We start from the raw sequence: 22,833 nt of genomic DNA on the forward strand, positions 1-22,833 counted from the left end.
AGACATCGTCTGGCTCGGTAGATGAGGGACCATGAAACGCTTTCCCTTCTTTTCATGGCTACGAAACAAAATTCACTGTAAAATTGTGCATTTCACAGCCTTAAAGGTCAACCAGGTCCATCATGCTCCTAGACTGAACATGTGCTCTAGGACCCTGTCTTTTAACAAAATTTGACCGCCCTATCGTCAAGTCACACTGTCCTAGAAGCATTGACCAGTACACGGCACTCCTTCCTGTCTTTCTGCTGAAAGGATGAGACTGAACAAGAAGAATGGGTTTTCTATCAGTAAAAAATTATGACTCAAATTCGAGCCGAAGAAATCAAAATACTCTATGCATACGAAAACCACACCATGTTTATGAACTTATTTTGCTTCTTCTTGTTGTTGTTGTTTTGAAGAAAGTGAGATTCTATTGGTGCTTCATTTTAGAAACTTAGGCAATTTCGAGCACATTTTAATTCCAAAATTATGAAAATAATTCAGCAAAATTTCCATGGCTGGTGAGTGAAACATAGCATGCGCACGTGTTTATGTTAAAACTACTAAATAACACGAACAAGAAAATAATCAGAGTTGGTTTAGAATATACCCATAGCGGGACTAGTGCCGAAGGCACCAAGTGCGTCGTTACCATGATTGGACATTGTGTCGGTCAGGACTGTTCGATGTAGCCGAACTAATTCATTGCAGTGTAGATGGCCGTCGGGAAGTAGTCGGGGCCATCTTGATGTTCACTTGGGGAACACAGCTACGACCACCAGAAAGTAGACGAAGTAGTCGTTCAGCTACCGGGATGTAGACGTAGCAGCAGGAGGACGATGGCCACCAGGAAGTAGTCGTCAGGAGCGAGCAATCGCATGAAAATAGAGATCTCCTTGAGCAGGAGTATCTTAAGGTGTTCAGGTGTGTATGGAATGAGAGGAGGGACTGGATTATATAGGCGCAGAGGTGCCTCGGGTTCAATAAATCCGGACGCTCTAATACTTTTGATGAGAGCCAATTGCTGGTGCCATGAATCACTAGTAACTGCTAAGGTTTTATGTCAACACATCGCAACGGCCGGCCGAGCCGAGCCGAGCCGCGCCGCACCCTTGCCCGGCGCGGCAAGCGAGCGCGTGTGGCTCGCCAATTCCCTTTTACCGGATTCAAAAGCGGTGTACTCATAGTCCACCATTTAAGTCGGTTGAGATCCTCCTCAAACACTGTACAGGATTAAACACAAAACTAGCATTTGTTAGTGGGCTTTTAATTCTTTTTATTGTCAATGAATTAAGTGGGCCAAGACCGTAAATTCCAGCACTTCATGGGGTCTTTCACTCGTCGTGAAAATCAGGATGGTCAAATTCACAAAGATAAAGATATCAACATCTAGAACTGACAAGTATCTCACGCAAAGCAACCACGCACTAAGACAAATTGACAACCAACAAACGACTGCTGCCTCACCAGACTGAGAGATCATCAGCAGATACATGATCCACACAAATTGTCCATTGCAGAGACATGTCACGCCCCCTGAACCCAAATCAAACAAAACCCTAACCATAAACTAATGGAGAGGGACAACACTGGGAGCTGGAAAACCATGTGGGACAGAGAAAAACCATATCATGGGTAGGGCAGTGTGCCACAGCACAGCACTTTGAGTGCAAAACCCACAAGTGACCACACCTATCAGCAGCAACATTTCCAAAAGTAAACTAAAGTATTGTTCATGCTGCTAAATGCTAATTGAGGGCCATCCTGGTGGCCTGGGAGGGCTCAGTTAGTCAGTTGCACTTTGGAGTTTTGGACCACCCCACTAATGTATAGCCTTTGTGGAAGCTATGGAGTGTTAAGTATGATCTATGAAGCCCAAAAGGCGGAGCGCGGCTATATGCGTATGAACAAATTTTCTTCATAGCGACGCAGTTTGATGGGTCCGAAAGGAATATGGATGTATTACGCAACAAACTTTCAGATAAAAGATGTATGAAGAAATGGAAAAGAGTAAAGGTTAATGGTTTTAGTTTCCTTGAAATACCATGTGGAAGGTTCTTTGCTAGGTTCAGGTTTTTAGGAGTCCAGAGTATCAGATTTGGTACCGAGCAGGAGATTCGTTCAACTAACTTCATGTGGAATAGTATTCGCATGTGCGGTGGTGGATACTCCTGGCCTGATGAAAAATGGGTAACACCAACCAACCATGCAGCCGTGGTTGGTGAAAATGTTTGACTCCACAGGGGAGCAACTAGCAACCCATGGTAGTGGGGCACTATAGGCGTGCGGGAAACTTCTTTAACGACCTCGTCCTTTTGATACTTTTTGAAAATCCTTGTGTGAACTCACCCTGATTCTTGATGAGTCAGGCTGTAAAGAAACATCCATTTGATGCAGTAAAGGGGTAGATTCAATAGCATGGAAAAAGATGATCAAAAGTAATTTCAGAGTCAGGGATGCAAAACCTCCTGTGTGGTTGTTCAGAAATGATCATGGCAGTTGAAAACTCGTTGAGTTGTGCTCAAACACAAATTTTGGTGTTCAATCTTCTGCAAGATCGAACCGATCCAACTCTATTTTGTCCCCAATTATGTACAGTTGACCTTGTTGCTGGACATCATATTCTGCCAAAGATTGATAGAGACGCATCATATTTGACCAATTTTGTGGTGTACTAACATATTACGGAAGTGCTACGCAATGTGCTTCTGCTTCTCTGGTATCAGCAAACAGGGCTGAAAGCAACCTGATGCTCTGTCTTATTGGCTGCACAGCACACACTTCAAATACATGATTGACTCATTGCTCACCGCCATGGTTATCTTCTTGTACACTTCAGATATATGATTGTTCCTTCATCGGCCCTTTGGTTTCTATAAGGATTCATCTGTATTTTTATCGTTCTTCTAAAATGAAAGAACACTCATCATTGAAAAGAAAAAAAAGTTGCTAGATCAATGCAATCCTTAAATATTGTTGCCAATTGTCGCAAGCTATGTCAATTGTGTAAAAGAAGACGACAAGAACTCATTGTTATAAAATCAGGAGTAAGTCATCAACATGACACTGCAAGTTTCCAAGTCTTTGGCAAAGATATGAACAATTGGGTCCTAGAGGATTATGTTGATTTCTGCAAGATGCAGGATCGAATTTTGAAACTGGCATAGAATGATTTCAGTGTTAGTTTAGGGGAAGATGAATGGCTCCTATATACAAAAACAATCAACGCAACACCATGAATTTTGTCAATGCTCAATGATCTCCAAACGGCAAATTCGCAAGGAGCAGAGGTACCATCACTCGGCAGCATCGGGTTGTGCTGCCCTGCGCGACGACCGCGGGAACGGCCGCACGCGGGGCGACGGCGAGAACTCCACCGGCGCGGGCGGCAGCTCCATCTCGCCGTCCAGGATCTTGACAATGTCAGTGCTGTCCGGCCGGAGCTCTGGCTGCCGCTGCAGGCAGAGCAGCGCGAGCTGCACGCATTGCGTGGCCTGGTCCCTGTCGTAGCGGCCGTCCAGCCTCTCGTCCATGAGCTCGAGCACGTTCCCGGCGCGCGCCAGCTGGCGGCACCAGCTCACCAGGTTGGCTTTCTCCAGCTTCATCGGCGACGACAGGATGTGCAGCGGCCGCCTGCCGGACAGGATCACCAGCACGAGCACGCCGAAGCTGTACACGTCAGCCTTCTCGAGCAACTCGCTGCCGTGCTCGCACGGCCCGCCGCCCCACTCCGGCGCGACGTAGCACACCGTGCCGCGCATGCTCGTCGTGCTGCTCAGCTCCCGGCTGAGAAAGTCCCCGCCGCACCCGCTGTGGATGTCGCTGCCCACTGACCGGCCGCGCCGCCGGCTCCGCTTCCGGCTTCTTCGGAAGCTGAGGTCCAGAGCGCTCGGCTCGACATTGCTGTCGCCGTTGCCGGTGTTCATGCTGATCGAGCGGAGCCACGGCTTGCTGCCGCCGCGGCGCTTGTCGAAGCTGGGCCCCTTCTTGCTCATCTCCTCAAAGAACTCCTCTTTCCACCACTCCCTCATCTTTGTCGCCTCCTTCTTAGAGCCGTCGACATTGCCGTTGCAATCGGCGTTCTTCTTTTCCTCCGGCGAGGCTGACACGGCGTGTTCGTCCGTCCTGGAGGGCGAATTCTTGTGATCGTTGGCGTCGTTCTCATCGGCCCAATCCGGGTTCCGCTCCGGGCAGATTTGGCTGCCAATCCACTCGGCGACGTAATCCCTCGAGTCAAGCTCGCCGCTGCCGTCCTGCTTCCACCACCACTCCTTCCCCCAGGCGCTAGCCGGGCCAGACTCGTCCTTGGTATCCGTCTTGGCGCCGCCGGCAGCGGAGGTGGTGGAGAGGTGGTCGCCGGCCTCGCCGAGCTCCTGGCTCATGAAGTCGTCCCCAGCCGCGCCGGGCGCGGCGACGGCGTCGGGGGTCTTGAAGCGCGCGAGGCCGAAGTCGGCGAGCTTGGCGCAGAAGTCGGCGTCGAGGAGGACGTTGCTGGGCTTGAGGTCGCCGTGCACGACGGGCGGCCGGCACTCGGCGTGGAGGAACGCGAGCGCGCGCGCCACGTCGCGGATGACGGCGAGCCGCTTGGGCCAGTCCAGGAACTGCGCGTCGCGGGTGGCGGCGGCGTCACCGCCGCCTCCGAAGAGCGCGCCCTGGAGGGAACCCTGAGGCATGTATTCGAAGACGAGGAGGAGCGGGCGCTCGGCCGCGGCGGCGCCGCCGCAGGCGCCGGAGCCGGAGCCCGAGCCCGAGCTGGGGCAGTACCCAAGTAGCGAGACGAGGCGCGGGGAGTCCGGGAGCGATGCGAGGAGGTGGAGCTCGTGCGGCGACGCGCACGTCTTAACGGCGGCGAGCGAGGCGTCCGGGAAGGTGGCGAGGTAGACGGGCGAGGCGGCGCCGCGGCCGAGGAGGCGGGACGGGTGGAACCCGCCCGTGGCGCGGCGGAGCGCGCGGCGGGAGTAGCGGCGGAGCGGGCGCGCCGGGTCCGGCGGCGGGGAGAAGGGGAGCGTGGGATGCCGCCGGCGCCGGCGCCGGTGGAGGAGGACGAGGGCGAGCAGGAGCAGCAGCGCCGCCGCGACCGCCGCGGAGGCGGCGATGCCGGCGAGGAGGGCGCGGCGGAGGCGGTGGTGGTTCCCGGCGGGCACGGGAGGCGGCGGCGGCGCGGGCGGCGGGAGCGGCTGCTGGAGGAGGAGGCGGGAAGGCATGGCGGCGCGGAGGTGGAGGCGTGGGCGCGCGGGGCGGCGGCCGCGGCGTGGTGTCGTCTGCGCTGCGAGGAACTGATGGGGGGTCGCGTGTATTCAACTTGTCTAGAGCCGCGACGTCATGCTTCGTGTCTGTACGTCGTCTAGCCGTCTGACAATAGGAAACGGGAGCGCCTAATTCAAACAATATCCTGAAAACGGCATTGGTCGACGACGATCGAAGAGGAGATCCATTGAATTTTGCACCGGTTGATCAATTTGTGGGCTGGGCCGGACCAGGATCGAGCCACCTTCTCTTTTTTCTGTTGAAAAAATAAATGAAACTATAGTCAGGGCTGATTTGCTCGTGTCTATCATTAGCCAACTAAAGTTTACCTCAGGGCGAATTACAAGAGGTCTAGCAAATTGCAGTAGACAACGAAATAATGCAAGTCCTGAATCTGTAATCTTTCGGTGCTGCTCAAGGGCTGCTAATGGTGGAAACGTACACTCATGTATGTTGTCCTCGTTGTATAATTTGTTGATTGGCCTCAAGAGTATAATTATGCATCGGATCGATACATCTTCTATCAAGATTTTTTCTTTACCAAAATCAGTAGGGAGGCTCCTATCTATTTTTTATATAAGTATTTAATATAGATCTATTTTAATTTGCTTCCACGAGAAGTCGAGCTAAACCTATCATACGCTACTCATGTGGTCTATCCACTAGGTTAGAGGCTCCTATCACGATTGATTAGCTGTTATGGTGCCGTCGCCGCTTCATATCCCTAGTTAAGGTGTGTATACAAATATATTTATGTTCTGTTGAGTCTTATAAGACTCAGTTTGGGTATTTGAGTCTTATAAGACTCAGTTTGGGTATCATTATTGGAAGGTATATCATTGAATTAAGTTCAATGCCAAATCAGCTATGCTACTGAAATAGCCCATGATTCAAATTTCAGATGTATGGATGGCAATTAGCATTTAGGAATCCTAAAAAGCAGGCAAATTCGATTCTTGTTTGGATGAATACAAACATGGGATCCGTTCGGCATAACAGCTATAGCACTAATCCAATTGCAAGTATAACGACCTCTCCCTACCACTGATGCGCACGGTCCGTAGCAAGTATCACGTCGGGGTAGGAGGAGGCATGGCTGGGTAGGCGTAGACATTGGCTCCGAGGTTGATGGAGGGGTTGTCGGTACGGGAGACGTCATGGGGCGAGAGTCAGGGCGGAGCTTGGGGCCTTGGCCGCGGCAGCGGTGAAGAACATGGCCATGGCCAAAGCCACGAGCTGGAAAAGGTGCCATTGGAGTATGGAGTGCTGAAGAAGAAGAGGAAGGGCCGCCAGAGCTAAGGAAGAGAAGGAAGGGAGCGGCGGTGAGAAAGAAGAAAAGGAGACATCAACGCCGTGTCGGGAGAGCGGAGAGGGAGGTAGGAGCTTCTTTTTTTCGAGGGGGCAAGGGCAGACCTCATTATTGAAGATGAGAGGGAGCGTGGTTATGGTAAATACCGGTTGGTATTAGTGTTGATTTCCAATTCCGGATTGCAAACCATCCAAGCAGCTGTTAAGAGAAATTGATGACCAAGTAGTATATCTTCAAATATATTTTTTAAGAAAAATCTCCTATTCTTCCGGCTACCTTATAGTTAAAAGCTTGTTCGTCTACCTCGAGCAAATCTCAGCCATCCTCTCACGTCTATCCCTAGCCAAAACCGACATTCCGCGTGTCACACACTTCATTCACAAATCACAGCCGCCGCGTATCCAAACTAGTCCGATTCAAAGTCGTACTGCAAAACGACCAGCACAGCAGCCCAGATAAATAAACTTTTTCATCGTCGACGCGTTGCTCTCTCCGTACTCCACCCGCAATGTGTACACGCGACCGCCGCGGCTGGTTGACCGGCCGACGACCCATGGTGCTCGCGCGGCCGGTGGCTGGGCAGCGATCACGAGGCCCGAGTAGAGGAGAGGCGGCTGGAGACAAGGGAATAAAATAAAGGGCGTGGCCGACAACGACGTCCCGTGAACCATCCGGCCATCCCGGCAGCAGCGCCGTGACGGAGCTGGAGCCTCCCCGCCCGGAGGCCAGGGCATGGAGCCCCCCACCCCCACCTATGCTTCGGTCCACGAGATCTCTGCTCCCTCCCTCCGATGACCTGCCCTGACCACCTCCTCAGATCGATCCAGCCATTTAATTTGTTCCCACATGGTTGACACCACTCGGGCTACTAGCCTACTAGTATGCTACTGATGTCTCCGTTGGATTTTCTCCCATGTGGTACCGACATTTTGGGCGGTTGGATGACACGCTGCTGTTAACCTACGAGGAGGAAGGTTGGATTAACCTTCTTTGACAGATGATGGGATCCATTGAGCACTCTTTGATGGATAGATGCATGGCGGATCTACCTACCACATTCCCTGGGACTGGATTTGACGGGATGCTGCTGCCGGTCGCTCGCTGCCTGGAAAGGTAGTTTTCCACTCATGGCTAGCTTGGTGTACGGTTGGTCCTACCACCTCGTGGGCCCCGGGGGCCCCTGTAGGAGGCAAAAGGCAGTGGTATAAACAAGCAGTCCCAAAGAAAGCAGTAACCGGAAATCGTGTACTGTGCTGCTGCTGCCACATGTATGGGTCCATGAAATCGGCCCGGCGGTAAGGTTAACGACATTTAAAACATACAGGTAAATTTTAAGCCATTCAAAGATTCATACGTCCAACGGTCCAGGTATTCTGAATTTCTCACCGGAATGAAACAGTGTTCTTCTACCCATGTTTAGCAGAGGCCGGAGAAGGTACTTTTGATATGATGGGAAATCAGGAACAGGTGTAGTATACCAGTACTACCCAGGTACTATATACTACTACTCGACAGGAGCTGGTTTTGCAGGATCCGGAGTTCCGGACCCTACCCGGCGGGGCCCGCTAGTAATTTGTCCCAAAGACGGGGGACAGCGCAAGGCATGGCTGACAGCGCGGGGCCGGCAGGCGCAGGGGCATCGGAGGCGTGCGATGTGCAGTGGAGGTAGGAGTACGAGTACTGTTTGGTGCGTGGCAGAGTCATCTGGTTGCCTTGGCATTCTCTATGGGAGACCATTCATGGCCAGCATGTATGGCCGGACACCACCTAGATCAGATCGCCTCCTGCATGCACACTTTATGCTTTTATATCGTCTGTCATATTAGTTATTACCATGGCTTGGTATACCTATAAACTAGTACATTTTGGTCTCTTCTTTTCTTAAAGAAAAGAAAAGAAAAATAAGAGCATTCTTCACGATTAGATTCATGGGGAAATACTTTTGAAAGTTGACAATTTTTCACAGGGACCTGATATCTGGCTGCATACGTTGCTGAATCATTTGCCACGTGGTAATAATCTACAAGTTTGGCCACGACGCCTTAGCCCGTGGCTTGATATTCAGTCAGTTTGGCACGGGGTGCTACCAGAGCTAGCCATGTTAAATATGTTGTTCTTTTAAAAAAGTTCCAAAATATTTGTTCGAGAGAAAGGTCTAAAATGTAGAGAAACAAAATATTTTGACCGTGCCCTGCGACATGAAACTCATTTAACTCTAGTTGTTCCTTCCTTGGGTTCCGATCGAAATGCATCTGTTCGTTCGGTAGAAGCCATCATGCCGCGCGCGCGTGCGTACCGCGTACGCGTACTCAAAGGAACAGAACAGCGCTACGCGTACCACTGTACGAGTACGACTAGCATAGCATAGCATCACGCGCGTCGTCCGATACCATGGGTGGATGTGGATCCCCACCACCACCAGACCACACGTCGATCTCGGGCGTGGAACTGGTACGGTGGCTCGATCGCCCGGAGACGAGACGACAGCGGCGGCCGGGCAGAGGGTGGCGACAAGCGTTGCGGCAAGTAGGCGGAGCTAGCTAGCGCCATTCTGCTATCAGCGATGTGCATGCATGGCACGGTGGCTGGCCGGGGTGGGGTTGCCGCGCGCTGGATGAGCGCTGCTGCTGCCTGGCCCCGTGACCCGATCCCATTCATACACGCGCCTACTGTGCTGCGCGTCAGCTTCCTTCGGCTTCGTTCCTCCAGGCTGTAGCTGTAGTCTGTAGCGTGTTGTTGTCACATGCCGTCACTCGGCTCGGCGGCTGGCCCCTCAGCTCTCTTCATTTGGGCGCCGCGCTCCTCCTCCACCTTCACGAACACTCTCTTGCTCTCAATTCACATTCATATATGATACTCTGACCGATGGGCCGCCACGAATCCTCAGCACGAAATGCATGTTTGCGTCTGTGTAAAATGTCATGACAACGAAGGCGACAGAGAAAGGGACTGACAACGTAGCGTTTCTGTATGCTTGTGCTCGAAACAGAGTTCCTAATTCACACCCCGTGCATGTGCTCAAGCCGATAAAAGGTTCAAAGCTTCAAGTAGAAACAGGGATATAATCTTGTATTTTTTTCTGCTATATTAATAGAAATGCATTCATCGAGTGTTGTTCATTTTTTTTAAAAAAGCTTCGAGTAGAAACAGGACACCACGAGTCACATGCTGCATAAACCTACTGTTAATTCGCCACGAAAAGAAAAGAAAAAACTAGCAAAGCCAAGAGAGTTTATTTTTTACCTTTCATTTCTTTGTTTTACTAAATGGCTTTACCTTTCATTTCCAACACACCATAACCACGTAAAAGGCCTCTTGTAGGAGTCATGAGGCGCGTGTAAAATTTTACCAGGACTTAACTGGTTTATTCTACTTCACATTCAGAGATTGTCTGTCCATTTCCGGTGAGACATTTGTTCGTTGCGTGTAGCGGCGATCACAGCTTTTGCATTCTTGCATCTTAGAATTTACAAGTAAAAAAACAGGAAACGAAACCGTGTACAATGATTAAAGCATGAGTTACTAAATTAATAGGGACTTTCATACTGATTACTGAAAACCTTTACACTGTTGCCCATCTGGAACTATAGATTGCATTGCATCACAAGCTTTATATTATTTTCATGTATTTTTGCAAAGGTATCATGTATGACCATGCTCCAGAGCTCTTAAGTCTTATCCTGCAGCACACTTGACTGTTTCTCTAAACAAGTTGCCGTATCATTATTATCGACTCATTTTTCATCCCGGTCTCCTTCACTTTAATCATATGAAACTTATCCAAACTGTCTCCATACATAGTCAATCTTGAAACTGCAAAGCCTGCTAGATACCCAGTTAAGACTCCTACAGATTTGCTCCCTACAAACAAACTCCTGAAATTCCAACTGGAGATGGCGGATGTAGCAGCATTCAGTTTTCTTACTAAGCATGAACAGATCAGAGCTGCTGTCACCTGTCCTGTCTGGCTAAAGAGATGCACATCGAAGGTGCACCAGAATACAAGACAGGTGTGTGATAGAGGAAGTATTAAATTGCTGCTATCCTTCTCTTTCTATACACTAACAGCTCAAATCTGTGAACATACATGAACATATAAAGTAGACTGCTCAAGCACTCCATTCCATGGAGACCTTAAACCTGCAGGTTCAAGGAGTAGAAGTTCCATCAAGCAGCTTTGTCTTCCTCTTCCTGCCAAGGATGGAAGCCTTTTGCAACCTCACACCACCAGCACGCCATTTCTTGAAAGCAGCCATCGATTCCCTAGCAGATTCAAATACTTCACGAAAAATATAACTAGTCTGTCAGTGTATTGCAGCAAAATAGTTGGTTTTGTAATCTGTTGGCAATAGCACGAGGACAAGTACAACATGAGATGCTTGCTTACCACGAGTTTCTTCTTTGGTAAGGCGTGGGACAAACTTGGGCACTGTCATCATGGAAGAACTGTGGGATTTGCTTAGAACCTCTTTGTACCGACTGGTGAATGCATAGCGCAAGAACAGGCCAATGCTCTTGTCACTCACCCTGAAAATGTGAAAACAGAGAGTAGGCAAAAGAAAATCTTGAGACCCTTTTTTTGGGAGTCTAACAAAATCTCCTGAACCAAAAGGAGGCACTGATATCCCAATTCAAATGGCTCATCGAGGGAATATACTACCCATTTTCATTTGACAACCAAAAATTTATCCTATCCAGGCGTTAGCACTAGTATTAAGTTTGAATCCATGGTTTCAACATTCCATAACAGTTCTAACATCCATAAAAATTGATGGAAAAACACCAAGGGCAACCTGACTAGGGGTCCATGAATGCCAGATCATGATAGCATAACTAACACGTGTCTGTAAAAAGCTACATTACATCATGGGAAAGGGGAACAACTAAAATTGCTTGAGGTTTCAGACTGCCAGAATTAGTTGAGAAGTATACATGTGGTGTATTTTAAAACTGTACTAGTAATAACTTGTGGCATCAAGGCACATTTGTTAGGTTACGACAAAATTCTGTCCAATGGCGGTTGAGCAATGGGCCAGTGGACCAGTTGTATCAATCATAGAATCGGCAGTGAACTAGTTTGCACCACATAGAACCAACAGTACAGAGGGACTGGTGGTAACAATAATAAAATCAACAGTGAACCATTTTCCATCATGTAGAATTGAACTGAAAATATACTGTCTCTGAAGCGAAATACAGCAGATTGCTAGGTAACTGAAATAGATATTCGACTACAAATTAATTGCTTTTCAATTCCAGGACCAAAGTACATTGCCTTTGTAAGAATACAAGCGAGCATGTCCTTGTCGGGGGAATAGATTGATATAATCGTTTAAAACGGTCCAGCATTATAGGGAACATAACAAAATGCTAGTACTGTCATATTTCTACAAAATACAGTATAGTCTCAAATCAACATGAAAGAAAGAACAAGACGAAAGGACCATGCTTTTTTAAGAAATGCAAGCGAACATGTCCTTTTTTGGGAAATAGATTTATATAATCAATTAAACAGTCAAACATAACAAAATGCTAGTATGCTGACAAATAAAATACAGTCAAAGGTAAGCTGACCCCCAAACGTTCTCAATGCATAGAGGTTTCCAGTGTCCTAACTTTGCAGCACCAAAGAACTCCCAACAGTTTCAGTTTGGTCAAAGCCTCCTGACTTCCTGTCATGGCTGGGTACGAACACCACCATTGTTAGGAGGGTGATTCATCACCCTTAATATTTCACTACCCAATCTGATTCAAGCCTCAAAGCCACTTTCTTCGGTGATCCCTCCATCATGCCATGTCAGTTGTCTTTTTTACCTTAATGAAACACTTCAACAGTTCTGGAATTCGTCACTTTTTTCCCATTAGGAGCTTTTGTGGTTAGAAAAAAAGCCAGAAGCATCGCACTTGAGGTTGAAGCCATAGAGGTATTCTGAAGAATCATGTAGTGTAAAAGCAAAAATTTTCCCAAGACATGAACAATGCTACTTGAATAAAACAGATCATCACGTTTCCACAGATTCCTAAGGAATTTATAAATGAACCCTAAGAACATTAAAATTGGGAGCAAAGATACTGAAATCACATTTGTTCAGAGCCTGCACTACCGACTCACCCAAAAGCCTAAGGTGATGACAGAAGGTAGCAATTCAATTGACTTATGTCTAATCCACTTGTACGTCAACAAAAAGGTCAAAATTATGTAAAGCAAAGATACTGAAATCACATTCTAAGAAGAAAATTATAAAACAGTTCAATCAAAAGAACATGTAAATAAATGAGATAACCATGAAATCTGATGGTATGCATTACTGAAGTGGTGAGGAAACTCACAATGGGACAATCTTGCATCCTAGCTCATAAAAGTAGGGGCAACGAACCCTCAAGTCCACACAGGCCGCATCAGCTTGGATCTCTTTTCGAGTTCTGTAGTATTAGATAAGATATTGAGACAGAACTAGTCAAGTTTTCAAAGAGAATACAGCAGAACCTGTGTTTCATACTCTACTTTCAATTGCCAAAACTCATCCATTCAGCAAAAATATAATTCTTGGGAGCATTCAGTGTAATTGAAAAATGGTTTCCCCTTAGTAAGATTCATATCTTTAACAAATTTGTTAATTATGTTATAAAAGAAAGGTTTGCAAATATTACTGTTTACTGTGGAAAACTACAGTAGGCTGCAATGGAGGCAAGAAGAAACTGATCCTATCATTTAGTTGTTTGACATGAAATTTCATGTATGCTTCTCAAAAGAAATAAAAAGAATACTCCATGCGCTTTCGTATTTGCTGTTGCTCTAATAATTTTTGTGTATGCAGTAATGCAACAACAGAGACCGAAGAAACTACTTCTGTGTGAAGCATGGAGGCGGATTTATTGACACAGCTTGTTCCAGAGACAGCAGCCCATGTGCAAGCCAAAATGGGAGCTCTACCTTGGCACCCTTCTCTACCTGGATATAGAAAGGGAAAGACTAAGATCCTCTTTTATAGAAGATAATCATCCCTATTAGTATTTTTGTAAAATTCGTCCACAATGCAAAGCATCCAATTCCCATTTGGGGCTCATGACAAATACTGCAGCCAGGACAAGAATGAAGAAAATACCCAGCATTCCAAGTCAGTTTAACCAAGTCAAAGAGTACATAAGAAGCCTCTCAGCTAACCATTATTAAACAACTGCATAGGACATAAGAGGATTGCTCCACATATCTAAGCAGGTTTATATAGTTATATACCCTAGCACTAGAGGCATCCACAAATAAAATTCAACAGGCAGACACTTACACAGTTACTTTCAGCGCCAGGATCTAGCAGGCCGACACCATTTGCAGTGACATGGAAAACAACTGAAATAGGCTGCAGGAGAGCAGAAACATATACTCAGCACATATATACACATAAGCATCATGCAGGAAGAGAAGATAAAATACAGGCATCCGGAATCACCTCATCCTCCATGAGGATGTCATCGATGTCGTAGTAACCCGGCATCTGACGAGGAGCACAGCAGGGGCGGACCCAGCATAGGACATGGGTGTACACATGTACACCCGATAATTTTTGCAAACGAAATCGAAGTTAGTAGGTAATATATTGTAACTGGATTCAGATCCGAATACAAATATTTTTGTTAGGGTTTGGGGTGTTACGTCTCGCACAGCAGAAGGAAAGAGAAGGGGCGGGCATACCTGGAGGATGCTCGTCGCCGGCAAAGGCTGGGCGAAGACGTGACAAATGGCGCCGCCGCTCGCCCAGCCGTCGCCGCCAGGGAAGGAAGAGCAAGGAGGACAGAGTCCGAGAGAAGGGAAAGGTTTAAGAAACAGAGGGAGGAGATGAGCCCAGAGCGGGAGGACTGTCAATGAGCCGAGCTCGAGCGAGCCTGCCAGCTCAAGCTGAAGCATTCCGAGCCGAGGTCGATATGAGCCCAAAATGTTCCTAAGTCTTAACGAAACTTTATTACAAGGCAGCGGCATTGATGATAGATGAGGAGATATGTATATAAAAGGTAGATTTAATTCGATAAATAAATGAAAAAGAAGCATATATAAATATTTAGCTTTATTATTTTACATCTATTTTTAGCTTATGCAGCACAACAACTCGCTAGCTATCCGAACGTTCTACCGCTAACTATATTATTTTAACTTTGGACGGTTGGAAATTCAATAGACATAGCAGGATGTATGCATATACCATAAAAATAAAAATACTCTAGCTCAGTATTGAGCTTTTCTGGGAGCCCTATTAAGGATAGAGGTGAATCGTAAATGTTCAGTAGGTTACCAGTATAAATCAGTTAGTCGTGATAGGTTTTATTTCTTTACCTCTCTTTCTCCTTTTATACTCCTATCTTTTCTTTTTAAAATAATAGATGAGGTAATAAAATTAGTTGATTATCTTTTTAATAATGCTCCTTTTAGCTAATAAAATATGTTATACCAATTAAATTGGGCTTTCCTCTAATCATTAGCGTATTTGGCCAATTTTTCAATATTGGCTATTGATCCAAATCTTATACAGGTACACATAAGATGAAACTTTAGTGAACACAAAATAACATTTCGTACAAATATTAATAATCAAATTTCCGATAAGCAAAAGGCCATGTATCTACAAAACATATATCTAACAAACAAGTTAGGAAACTGTCTATCTTCTCCAACTCTACTTTAGACGGGGACTTACGAAATACGACTAAGAAAAATAATGATACAATGTTCAGCAACCGTCAGATTTAGTGCTTATAATAGATGATGTTTCGACTTATAGTATCGAAAATATTAAAAAGCCTGGCATCCTATGATCAACCATTTGGAACATTTTTACCATACTGTTTTGCAACAAAATGAATGTGTTTTTAAAATGGAGTATAGAAAGTTATACTATATCAACTTTTATGATACAATTTTGTTAAGTATTGGCTCCTAAAGTTTCAAATAATATCTCTACCTATTTCTAAAGAGCGGATTGTTTCCTTAGTTTGTTATTGATTTTAGTCATTAAATTTCTCATTTGATACATAATTGAAAGTGGACGGAGTTCACGTCTAAATTGTAGTCTCCTCCGACATGGAATGGAGACCGCCTTATCTTCTTTATAGACAAATGATTAGAAAGAGATGAAGGGAAAGGGCATGAGCAGGATGAAGTAGAGTGCCCCATCGACACGGAGGCGGCCTTCGCGAGGTAACCATGCATTGCAAGGTAACCACGCAAGAAAGCCGGTGACGATACCGGCGAGCAAACAATTGGCGAGCGAGTAAAATGCACTAGGGCTCCTTAAACTTGTTAGAGTGTGTCGAGTAGGTCCATCAACTTCGAAAGTGCAGATTGAACACCCTAATCTATTTAAGTGTGACACTAGAGGTCCAAAATGCCTCTGACCAGCGTTGACCGCCTACATGGATCACCATGTCCGATCCTACGTGGTCTTGGCAGTTGTAGGAGCGGGGCATATATGCAAACTACCCCCTCCCCCTTCCCCAAACTTGAGACCCATCCCTACACTTTGTTCCCGCTCGTTCGTCTTTATCGCCGCCGAGGCGGAAGGGGGGCGATTAGGGCTCCAATGATCGTGCTACTAGGATCCAGCTCTCCAGCTCTGTCGTGATGCCTATGTTGGGTTGCAATATGGCTATTTTGGTTGCAACATGGATCAATTGCATCTACATATGGTCGTTGACAGGTGGTTGCATTTGGAATGGTGCAATAGGTTCTTGCATCCTTTTGGAAGTGGTGTTGCAATATAGTGGTTTCACAATGCACATAGAAAAACTGATGCAACCTCGATATGATTGCAAGCACGGATACTGCGACCAACAGAATTGTTGCGTGAGTTACTATTGCAATGAAACATGTGGCTGCAATATGACAATACTGCCATGAACAAACTTGTCACAAATTAGCTTTTGATGACGACGATGATCAGGGCACCAAGTTAGAGTACTTTGACATTCATTTGAGATGCCTTGTTCTTTTCTGTCAAGTACTTAAGCCTTTTGCCATGCATTATGCCGTGTAGTTCCGCTGAGTTGAACCCCAAGCTCCCATGACAGAGGGACAAAGGTCGAGTAGCACCTCATAGCCTCGAGGCAGCCTGGAAGGTACTTGAGAAGCCATATTGTCACACCCGATTTATAAAGAACATAAATCGAGCAATCATATATGCGCCAGGATCAAGTCACGCATATATACAACAGAATCATCAACATATCACAACACATATCACGAATAACATTAATATAAATCGTAAATGAATTATTTTATTACAACCGAATCAAGAATCGGTTCAAGAGTTGCGGAAGCGTAAAAGAGATACATGAAAAGCTGGGCGCCACAGGGACGTCGACTGGGAGACAAACGCCTAGAAGTCGTCGAAGCCGCTGACGTAATCTTCCACGTTGCCGGGCACTGAGCAGCAGTCGAAGATATCCGAAATAGAACAGAAGAGTAGAGAGGCAAGTGTGAGTACAAACTAGTACTCAACAAGTATAACACAAACGATGAGGCTCTAGGCTGGCCGACTCAACTGCATTAGCTTTTAGTCTTACCAAAATTTTATTAAAGCTAATTACTACAAGTGGATGAATTACCATAAACCCAAATTTCATAAGAAATTAGTTAGTATTAATTAAGAACTACTGAGAACCAACCAAACCAAAACCACCCGGGGAATCTCCCTAATCAAAGGTTGATAACCCCACTAATCAGACGGAGGATCTGGGCCGCTCATGACTGTGAGCACAGCTGATATATCAGTTTTACACTCTCGAGAGGTTGCACAACTTTACCCACAAGTCGTGAGCTATGCTAGTTGTTCATCACACTTCCTTAGGTGAGATGGCTAGCAAGCACACTACGAGACCGTTACAAAGGATCACGTTGGTAAGGTGTAACCGCTAAGGATTCTGGATCAGCGACGATGGGGCCCACCTCCGGGGTACAAGACACACAGCACAGACCAAGCCGGAGGAGCAGGGACCATTGAAGCTTACCACCCCTCTTGCCCACGCAGGTAAGTTACTCCCGAACCAACACGACCTAATTAGTAAGTCAAGACCGTCCCATTCCAGTCTTGTGGTTGCGCGGTTGTCCCAGGTTGTCGCTCTATGAACCGGTCCTTATGGAGAGTGGCCAACCAAGCACTAAGCACCGTGCTGGCCCCCTAAACCATGTTTCTACAACAACATATTTTTAAGGACGCACAAACCACTCAAGCACACAGCACAGAGGGTCGGCTCCAGAATTAAGTTGCATAAGATCATTAACAAATTAATTAGAAAGTACCAAGTGTGTTATAGCGCAGCAACCTAGCACAACTAACCAAAATGCAACCCAAAGGATATATATAAAAGATATAAAGTGGCTAGGAAAGTCCTTATAGGCACACAGTATTAAAATGCAGTATAAAATTGTATTAAAAAGTGATAGGAGGTTTATGTTATACTTGCCTTCCTCGTACTCTCCCGGCTGCTGCTCGAACTGCTCGGAAGATGGCTGCTCCTGGTACTCGTCCAAAGGCTCCGCGTCTACTCACGATCATCAAGCATAGTCCACACATACACACATGTACAAACAATAGCAAACTATAAGAAAACAATACACCAATACAATAGAACAGCACACAAAACTAGCCTAGAACTATTCTACGCGTTACAACGATCGCGTGGACATAAAGAACACCTAAAACAAAGCTAAGACGCGAAAACTACGCTTAAAACAAGATCCAGGGACCTATTTGTAAGAAAACTAGAGGTTCTAAGGGGATCTGCGCAAAACCGAGGGACCTATACGCAAATAAACCCTAGACACCGGGGCTAGCTGGCTAAAAACCCTAGGCTGGACGGCGGGCACTAAATCCCGGAAGCTCAGGGGCCTAAAAGCATAAAACAGGACCTAACCGTAATTATTTTTGAACTACAGGTGGACTGCGGGTTGATTTCAGAAAAACCCGAGGGCTCTTTAGCAAAAAGACTGGCTGAAGCGGTACGTTTTAATCTGGATCGTTGGATCATGATCTGGCGGCTCGGATTAGATCTGACTCGCGAAGGGGTACGCGCGACTCTCCCCCGTCGGATCCAGATCCGACGCTCCCGACTCTCTCTTCTCTCGGATCTAATGCAGCGCGCCGGATCTAAGATGGATGGCTCAGATTCAAAACAAGGGGCGAACCGGTACGCGCGATTTGGGTCCCTCGGATCTTGATCTCACGGCTCAGATCCACCTCGAGCTCGATCTAATCTCACGCGCTCCCCACCGATCGGACGGCTCAGGGAAAAGGGGAAGGAGGGGGCGGCGCTGCGACGCCGGCGACCCAAGTCCGCGGCGGCGCGGCTCGGGACTCGCCGGAGCTCGGCGTTCCCGCCGCTCCGGGGGCCAAAACAACTCGAGCTCGGGTCGGGCGTGATCAGCGCGACATGCGTGATCCACCTGGGGCCAAAGTGAGACACAGGAGGGGCTCTAGCGACGAGCACGACGGTGGGGGCGGGTCGGTGCGGCGGCGCCACGGCGGCGCGCGCGCGTTCCGGCCTCGGGTGCGATCTACGGCCTACAACAACCGGCGCAAAAGGAGCAGGGGTTGGAAGAGGTGCTCACCAAGGGGTTGTGGAGGTCGGGACTGCAGCGGAATGGGGAAGTCGACGACGACCGGCGGAGGAAACGGGGCGGCGCTCGTGGGCAGGCGGCAGCGGAGAGGCTCGGGGTCCCTTGGCCGCGCGGATTGGTCGGGGGGGTTCCTGCGGAGGTAACCAGGGGGTCAGGTCAGCCCGAGCCCGGCCGGCGACAAGTGAATTGGAGCGGCGACACAGCTCACCGGTGGCGGTTCTTCGCGGAATCCCGACGATGCACAGGACCGGGGTGAAATTGCGGGGCTCAGAAAGATTCCAGATGGTGAGATGAGGCAAGCGCGGGGTTTGCCGGGGTCTGTGGCCCGCCGGAGCAGCGGCCCGACGGCAAGGCAGAGAAGGCGACACTGCGGTACAAAGGGAGCGGCGGCGCTGGGGTTTAGCTGGCGATAAGGGCTAGGGTTCTAGGTACCAGGGCGCAGGGGTTCCCCTTTTGTGGGGCGGCGGAGGGCACACTGGCGTGCGGGCCCGAGACGAGGGAGCTCGCCGGAAGTTTCGGGGGCCGTTGCGCCGGAGAAGAAAGTGGAGAGGGGAAGAGAAAGCGCTGACACGCGGGGCCGGCCTGGCAGAGAGAGAAAAGAGAGGAGGGCGCGCCTGGGCTGGGGAACGGGAGGGCTGGGCCGGCGCGGCCCAAGCAGGGAGGGGAGAGAGGAGGGGAAAAGAGGGAGAGGGAAAGGAAGTGGGCCGGGCTGAGAGAAGGTTGGGCTGCCTTCTTTTATTCCTTCTCCTTTTTCTTTTTCTATACTCTAACCATTCAAACCATTCCATTTGAATTCAAATAAATTTGAATTCAAACCCAACACAAATAAAACAATGCACCAGCATGAATGCACAAGCAAGTTGACCCTACAATTAATTTTATTTTCTTGTGTTATAAATTGCTTTAAATGCCACAAAAATTAAAGAAAAACCTGGAAATTTCATTTGAGCCAAAATAAATTCTTTAAAATTTAAGGAGATTACCTTAGGGTGTTACACATATCCAAGATGAAATTCAGAATGAAGAACTCGGAGATGACTGTAGAAGTACTCAGAAGACTACACTACAATACTCGGCTATGAAGAGCTCGGGGGGCTTCTCAGATCCGAAGCCACGGGACTGCTAAGATGGTCTAGATGTTTCTAGAATAAGGGCGGGCCATGTCCCTATTGATGATCCTTAAATGCTAAATTCGACCATCAACCATACTCAAAAATAAAGAAAAACTATACCCCTTACTCACATATTTTTATTTTATAATAACCTAGTTCCACATGTATTGGCGAATAAGTATTTTTAAGGACATAAGTCTGCAATTAGAGAGAAACAAGTAAGAAACACAGGCGAAGTACACAGAAGATCCCATCCTGCAAACACCTAAAGATGAGAGAGCCCACCTGGCAGAGCAAACCATCTTACGAGGACGCGAATCACCAAGAATAATTATAAGGGCATGTTGTGTATTTTAGAGATAGTGAATAAATCCGCAAGCGCACAGATACTGTTGTAACTTTCACCTCAGAGTATTCCAAGAGTATCAAATCCAGGGGAACGTGTGAGAGACTTCTGTAGGGTCGTGTCCACCCTAAGTTCATCAATAGATCACTAACGTTTGAGGTATACAGAACGGAGCCTCTTTTCCTTCTGCCCAGCTCCCCGAAAACAACGTTCGACTTGCATGAACTGAAGGCAGGCAAGAAGGCATTAAATGGCTTTACTGTTGATGGCTCTTAAGTACCATTTTTAGACCGTCAACTCCTGCATAAACACCGGAAAGACAAGCATCAACCTATTGGTGGGGTTTATTACTAACCATTTGCACAAGTGTTGGCAAATATTTGTTTGCAGCTCAATTAGAGGAGAAAACACTCCTGAAAAGCAAGGAAACACACCCCTCAATCCAAAGCAAAAGGCATCGACCAATCAAATCGCGCTGTTCAACCTCACATTGATCAATGGGCCCACCAGAGCAAGCAACTATCTTAGGACAGCGCCAAGCTGTGACACTCTAGGTGTCTAAAAGACTAAATAAAGATTCACCGTATGAAATCAATCACAAAAGAGCAACAGAAGTATGAAACAACCTATCAAATCTACCTTTCAAGCAAATGAATATGTTTATATGTATATATGCATAAATATTTAAACTCTTGCAAATAAACCCTTGTAACTTTCAAAGTTGATCACAACTAACTCTAAAAATTTAATGGCATATCTGTCATATCAAGAGCAACAAAAGTCTAGTTGAACTCAAAGGCTAACAATGCAAAAAATTCACATAAAATGATGTGTCATTTAAATACTTATTTTTGGAAATTCAAAATAACTTTTTATACATTGCTCAAATGAATATAGTCATAAAAGAGAAAACATATATCTTGAAAAGTTGAACAAAAATGGTATGCAAATGTATTTTATTTGACCTTAGGAAGAATGAGTTTTAGCTTCTTTTTCACCCAGACCCCGCTGTTTTTGTTTCCTGCACATAAGTCCCATCATCTTCTCCCTCCTCTCTCCTCCCCCCTGCCCTGTCCCATCGCCGGCAGGCCAGCTGGCCAGCGCAGCTGAGCCCGCTCGGGCATGTGGACCCTCCACGCTCTGGAAATCTTCCACAGACCCCCAAAATCTCGCGCTACTCCCTCAAGAAGCCTCCATGCGGCGACATTCCTTTGCCGCGGGCGCTGCTGGCGCCACGGCGAGCCCCGCCGGCGCCAGCAAGGCAGCTGCGCCCCCATTTTTACCCCTTGGTCGGGCCTTCCCTGCGGCTCAAGCCCAGGCCACCATTCTCCCCCTTGTGCCTATAAAAGCCCCACCAAAGGCCCCTGAGCTCGTCGCCCCCAACACCAACTCCGGCGAGCAGTCATCTGCGCATGGACGCACCACTCTGTCCCCACATTGCCCAAACCAACCCTCCCACCACCTTCTCCACCTCAACCTGAAGCTGCACAGCCGGTCCCTGCGCCATCTTCCTCACCTGACCGCCGCCACCACCATCCGCACCCACCGCCGGCTCTGTGCCACAGTCGGCAAGCCACCTCGGTCCACCCCTTCCCCACCTAAGGCCTCAAATAGGTGCAGTTTGTTCCCCTCTTGCATCTCCCACCTTCACCCCTCACCACTGGCAACCCTAGCTGCTGGATTTTGGCCGGTAGTCGCCGTTCCCTGTGCAAAGGACCCTTTTTCTTGGATTTCAATCTTTCCGAGAAGCTTTCTGTAAATCTCACGGACTCATTTGTAAACCTAAAACTAGAACTTTGAAAACCAATCTATTAACTTTCAAGATGCAAAACAACTCACAGAAAAATCCTAAGAACACAAACTAAGATGTTCTGGACTCCTTAAGTTAAGATCTACAACTTGGTAAAAGGATCTTGAATTGTTTCCACATAATTTTAGCTGTGGATTTAAATCAAGTTTAAATATCTTTTAATTGTTCCAAGAGTTTCAGAAAAGAACTGCTTGTCAGACCCGGGGCCAAGGGACTGTGTACATAACGTAGTTTAAACAGGCTTAAGAGATAAAGTCCGTCTTATCTCTTATTTATCTCATTTATCTCTTATTTGTTCCATATGAATAGGAGATAAAGCTAGTCGGTACAGAAGGAATCTACTCGAGTTGTATTCGGTTACGATTCCTTATCTAGTATTGGGCTAGGATTCTTGTAACCCTGACCTCCCGGATATATAAGGGG

General features: G+C 47.2%; 2 protein-coding genes across 3 annotated transcripts; both read right to left on the reverse strand.

The window, feature by feature from the left end:
* Positions 1–2,984: 2,984 nt before the first annotated feature.
* Positions 2,985–5,186, reverse strand: LOC112896953 (putative receptor-like protein kinase At1g80870). The gene has a single exon (XM_025965089.1). It carries the CDS (start codon positions 5,184–5,186, stop codon positions 3,279–3,281), a length of 1,908 nt encoding a protein of 635 aa, XP_025820874.1. The 3' UTR covers positions 2,985–3,278.
* A 5,089-nt stretch (positions 5,187–10,275) lies between these two features.
* LOC112897589 (DNA replication complex GINS protein PSF3-like) lies at positions 10,276–14,384 on the reverse strand. 2 transcript variants are annotated; one of them, XM_025965933.1, is made up of 7 exons: positions 14,229–14,384; positions 13,987–14,031; positions 13,825–13,896; positions 13,387–13,490; positions 12,869–12,961; positions 10,926–11,065; positions 10,276–10,817 (listed from the first exon to the last, which is right to left on the reverse strand). In XM_025965933.1, the coding sequence occupies exons 2-7, from the start codon at positions 14,029–14,031 to the stop codon at positions 10,687–10,689; spliced, it is 585 nt and encodes a 194-aa protein (XP_025821718.1). In that variant the 5' UTR covers positions 14,229–14,384; the 3' UTR covers positions 10,276–10,686. The 2 variants fall into 2 exon arrangements, with proteins under 2 accessions (XP_025821718.1, XP_025821719.1); XM_025965934.1 differs by having other exon boundaries at positions 13,987–14,090; positions 14,229–14,249.
* Positions 14,385–22,833: the final 8,449 nt, after the last annotated feature.

This window comes from Panicum hallii, chromosome 6, assembly GCF_002211085.1.
Source record: "Panicum hallii strain FIL2 chromosome 6, PHallii_v3.1, whole genome shotgun sequence".
NCBI classification, from domain to species: Eukaryota; Viridiplantae; Streptophyta; class Magnoliopsida; order Poales; family Poaceae; genus Panicum; species Panicum hallii.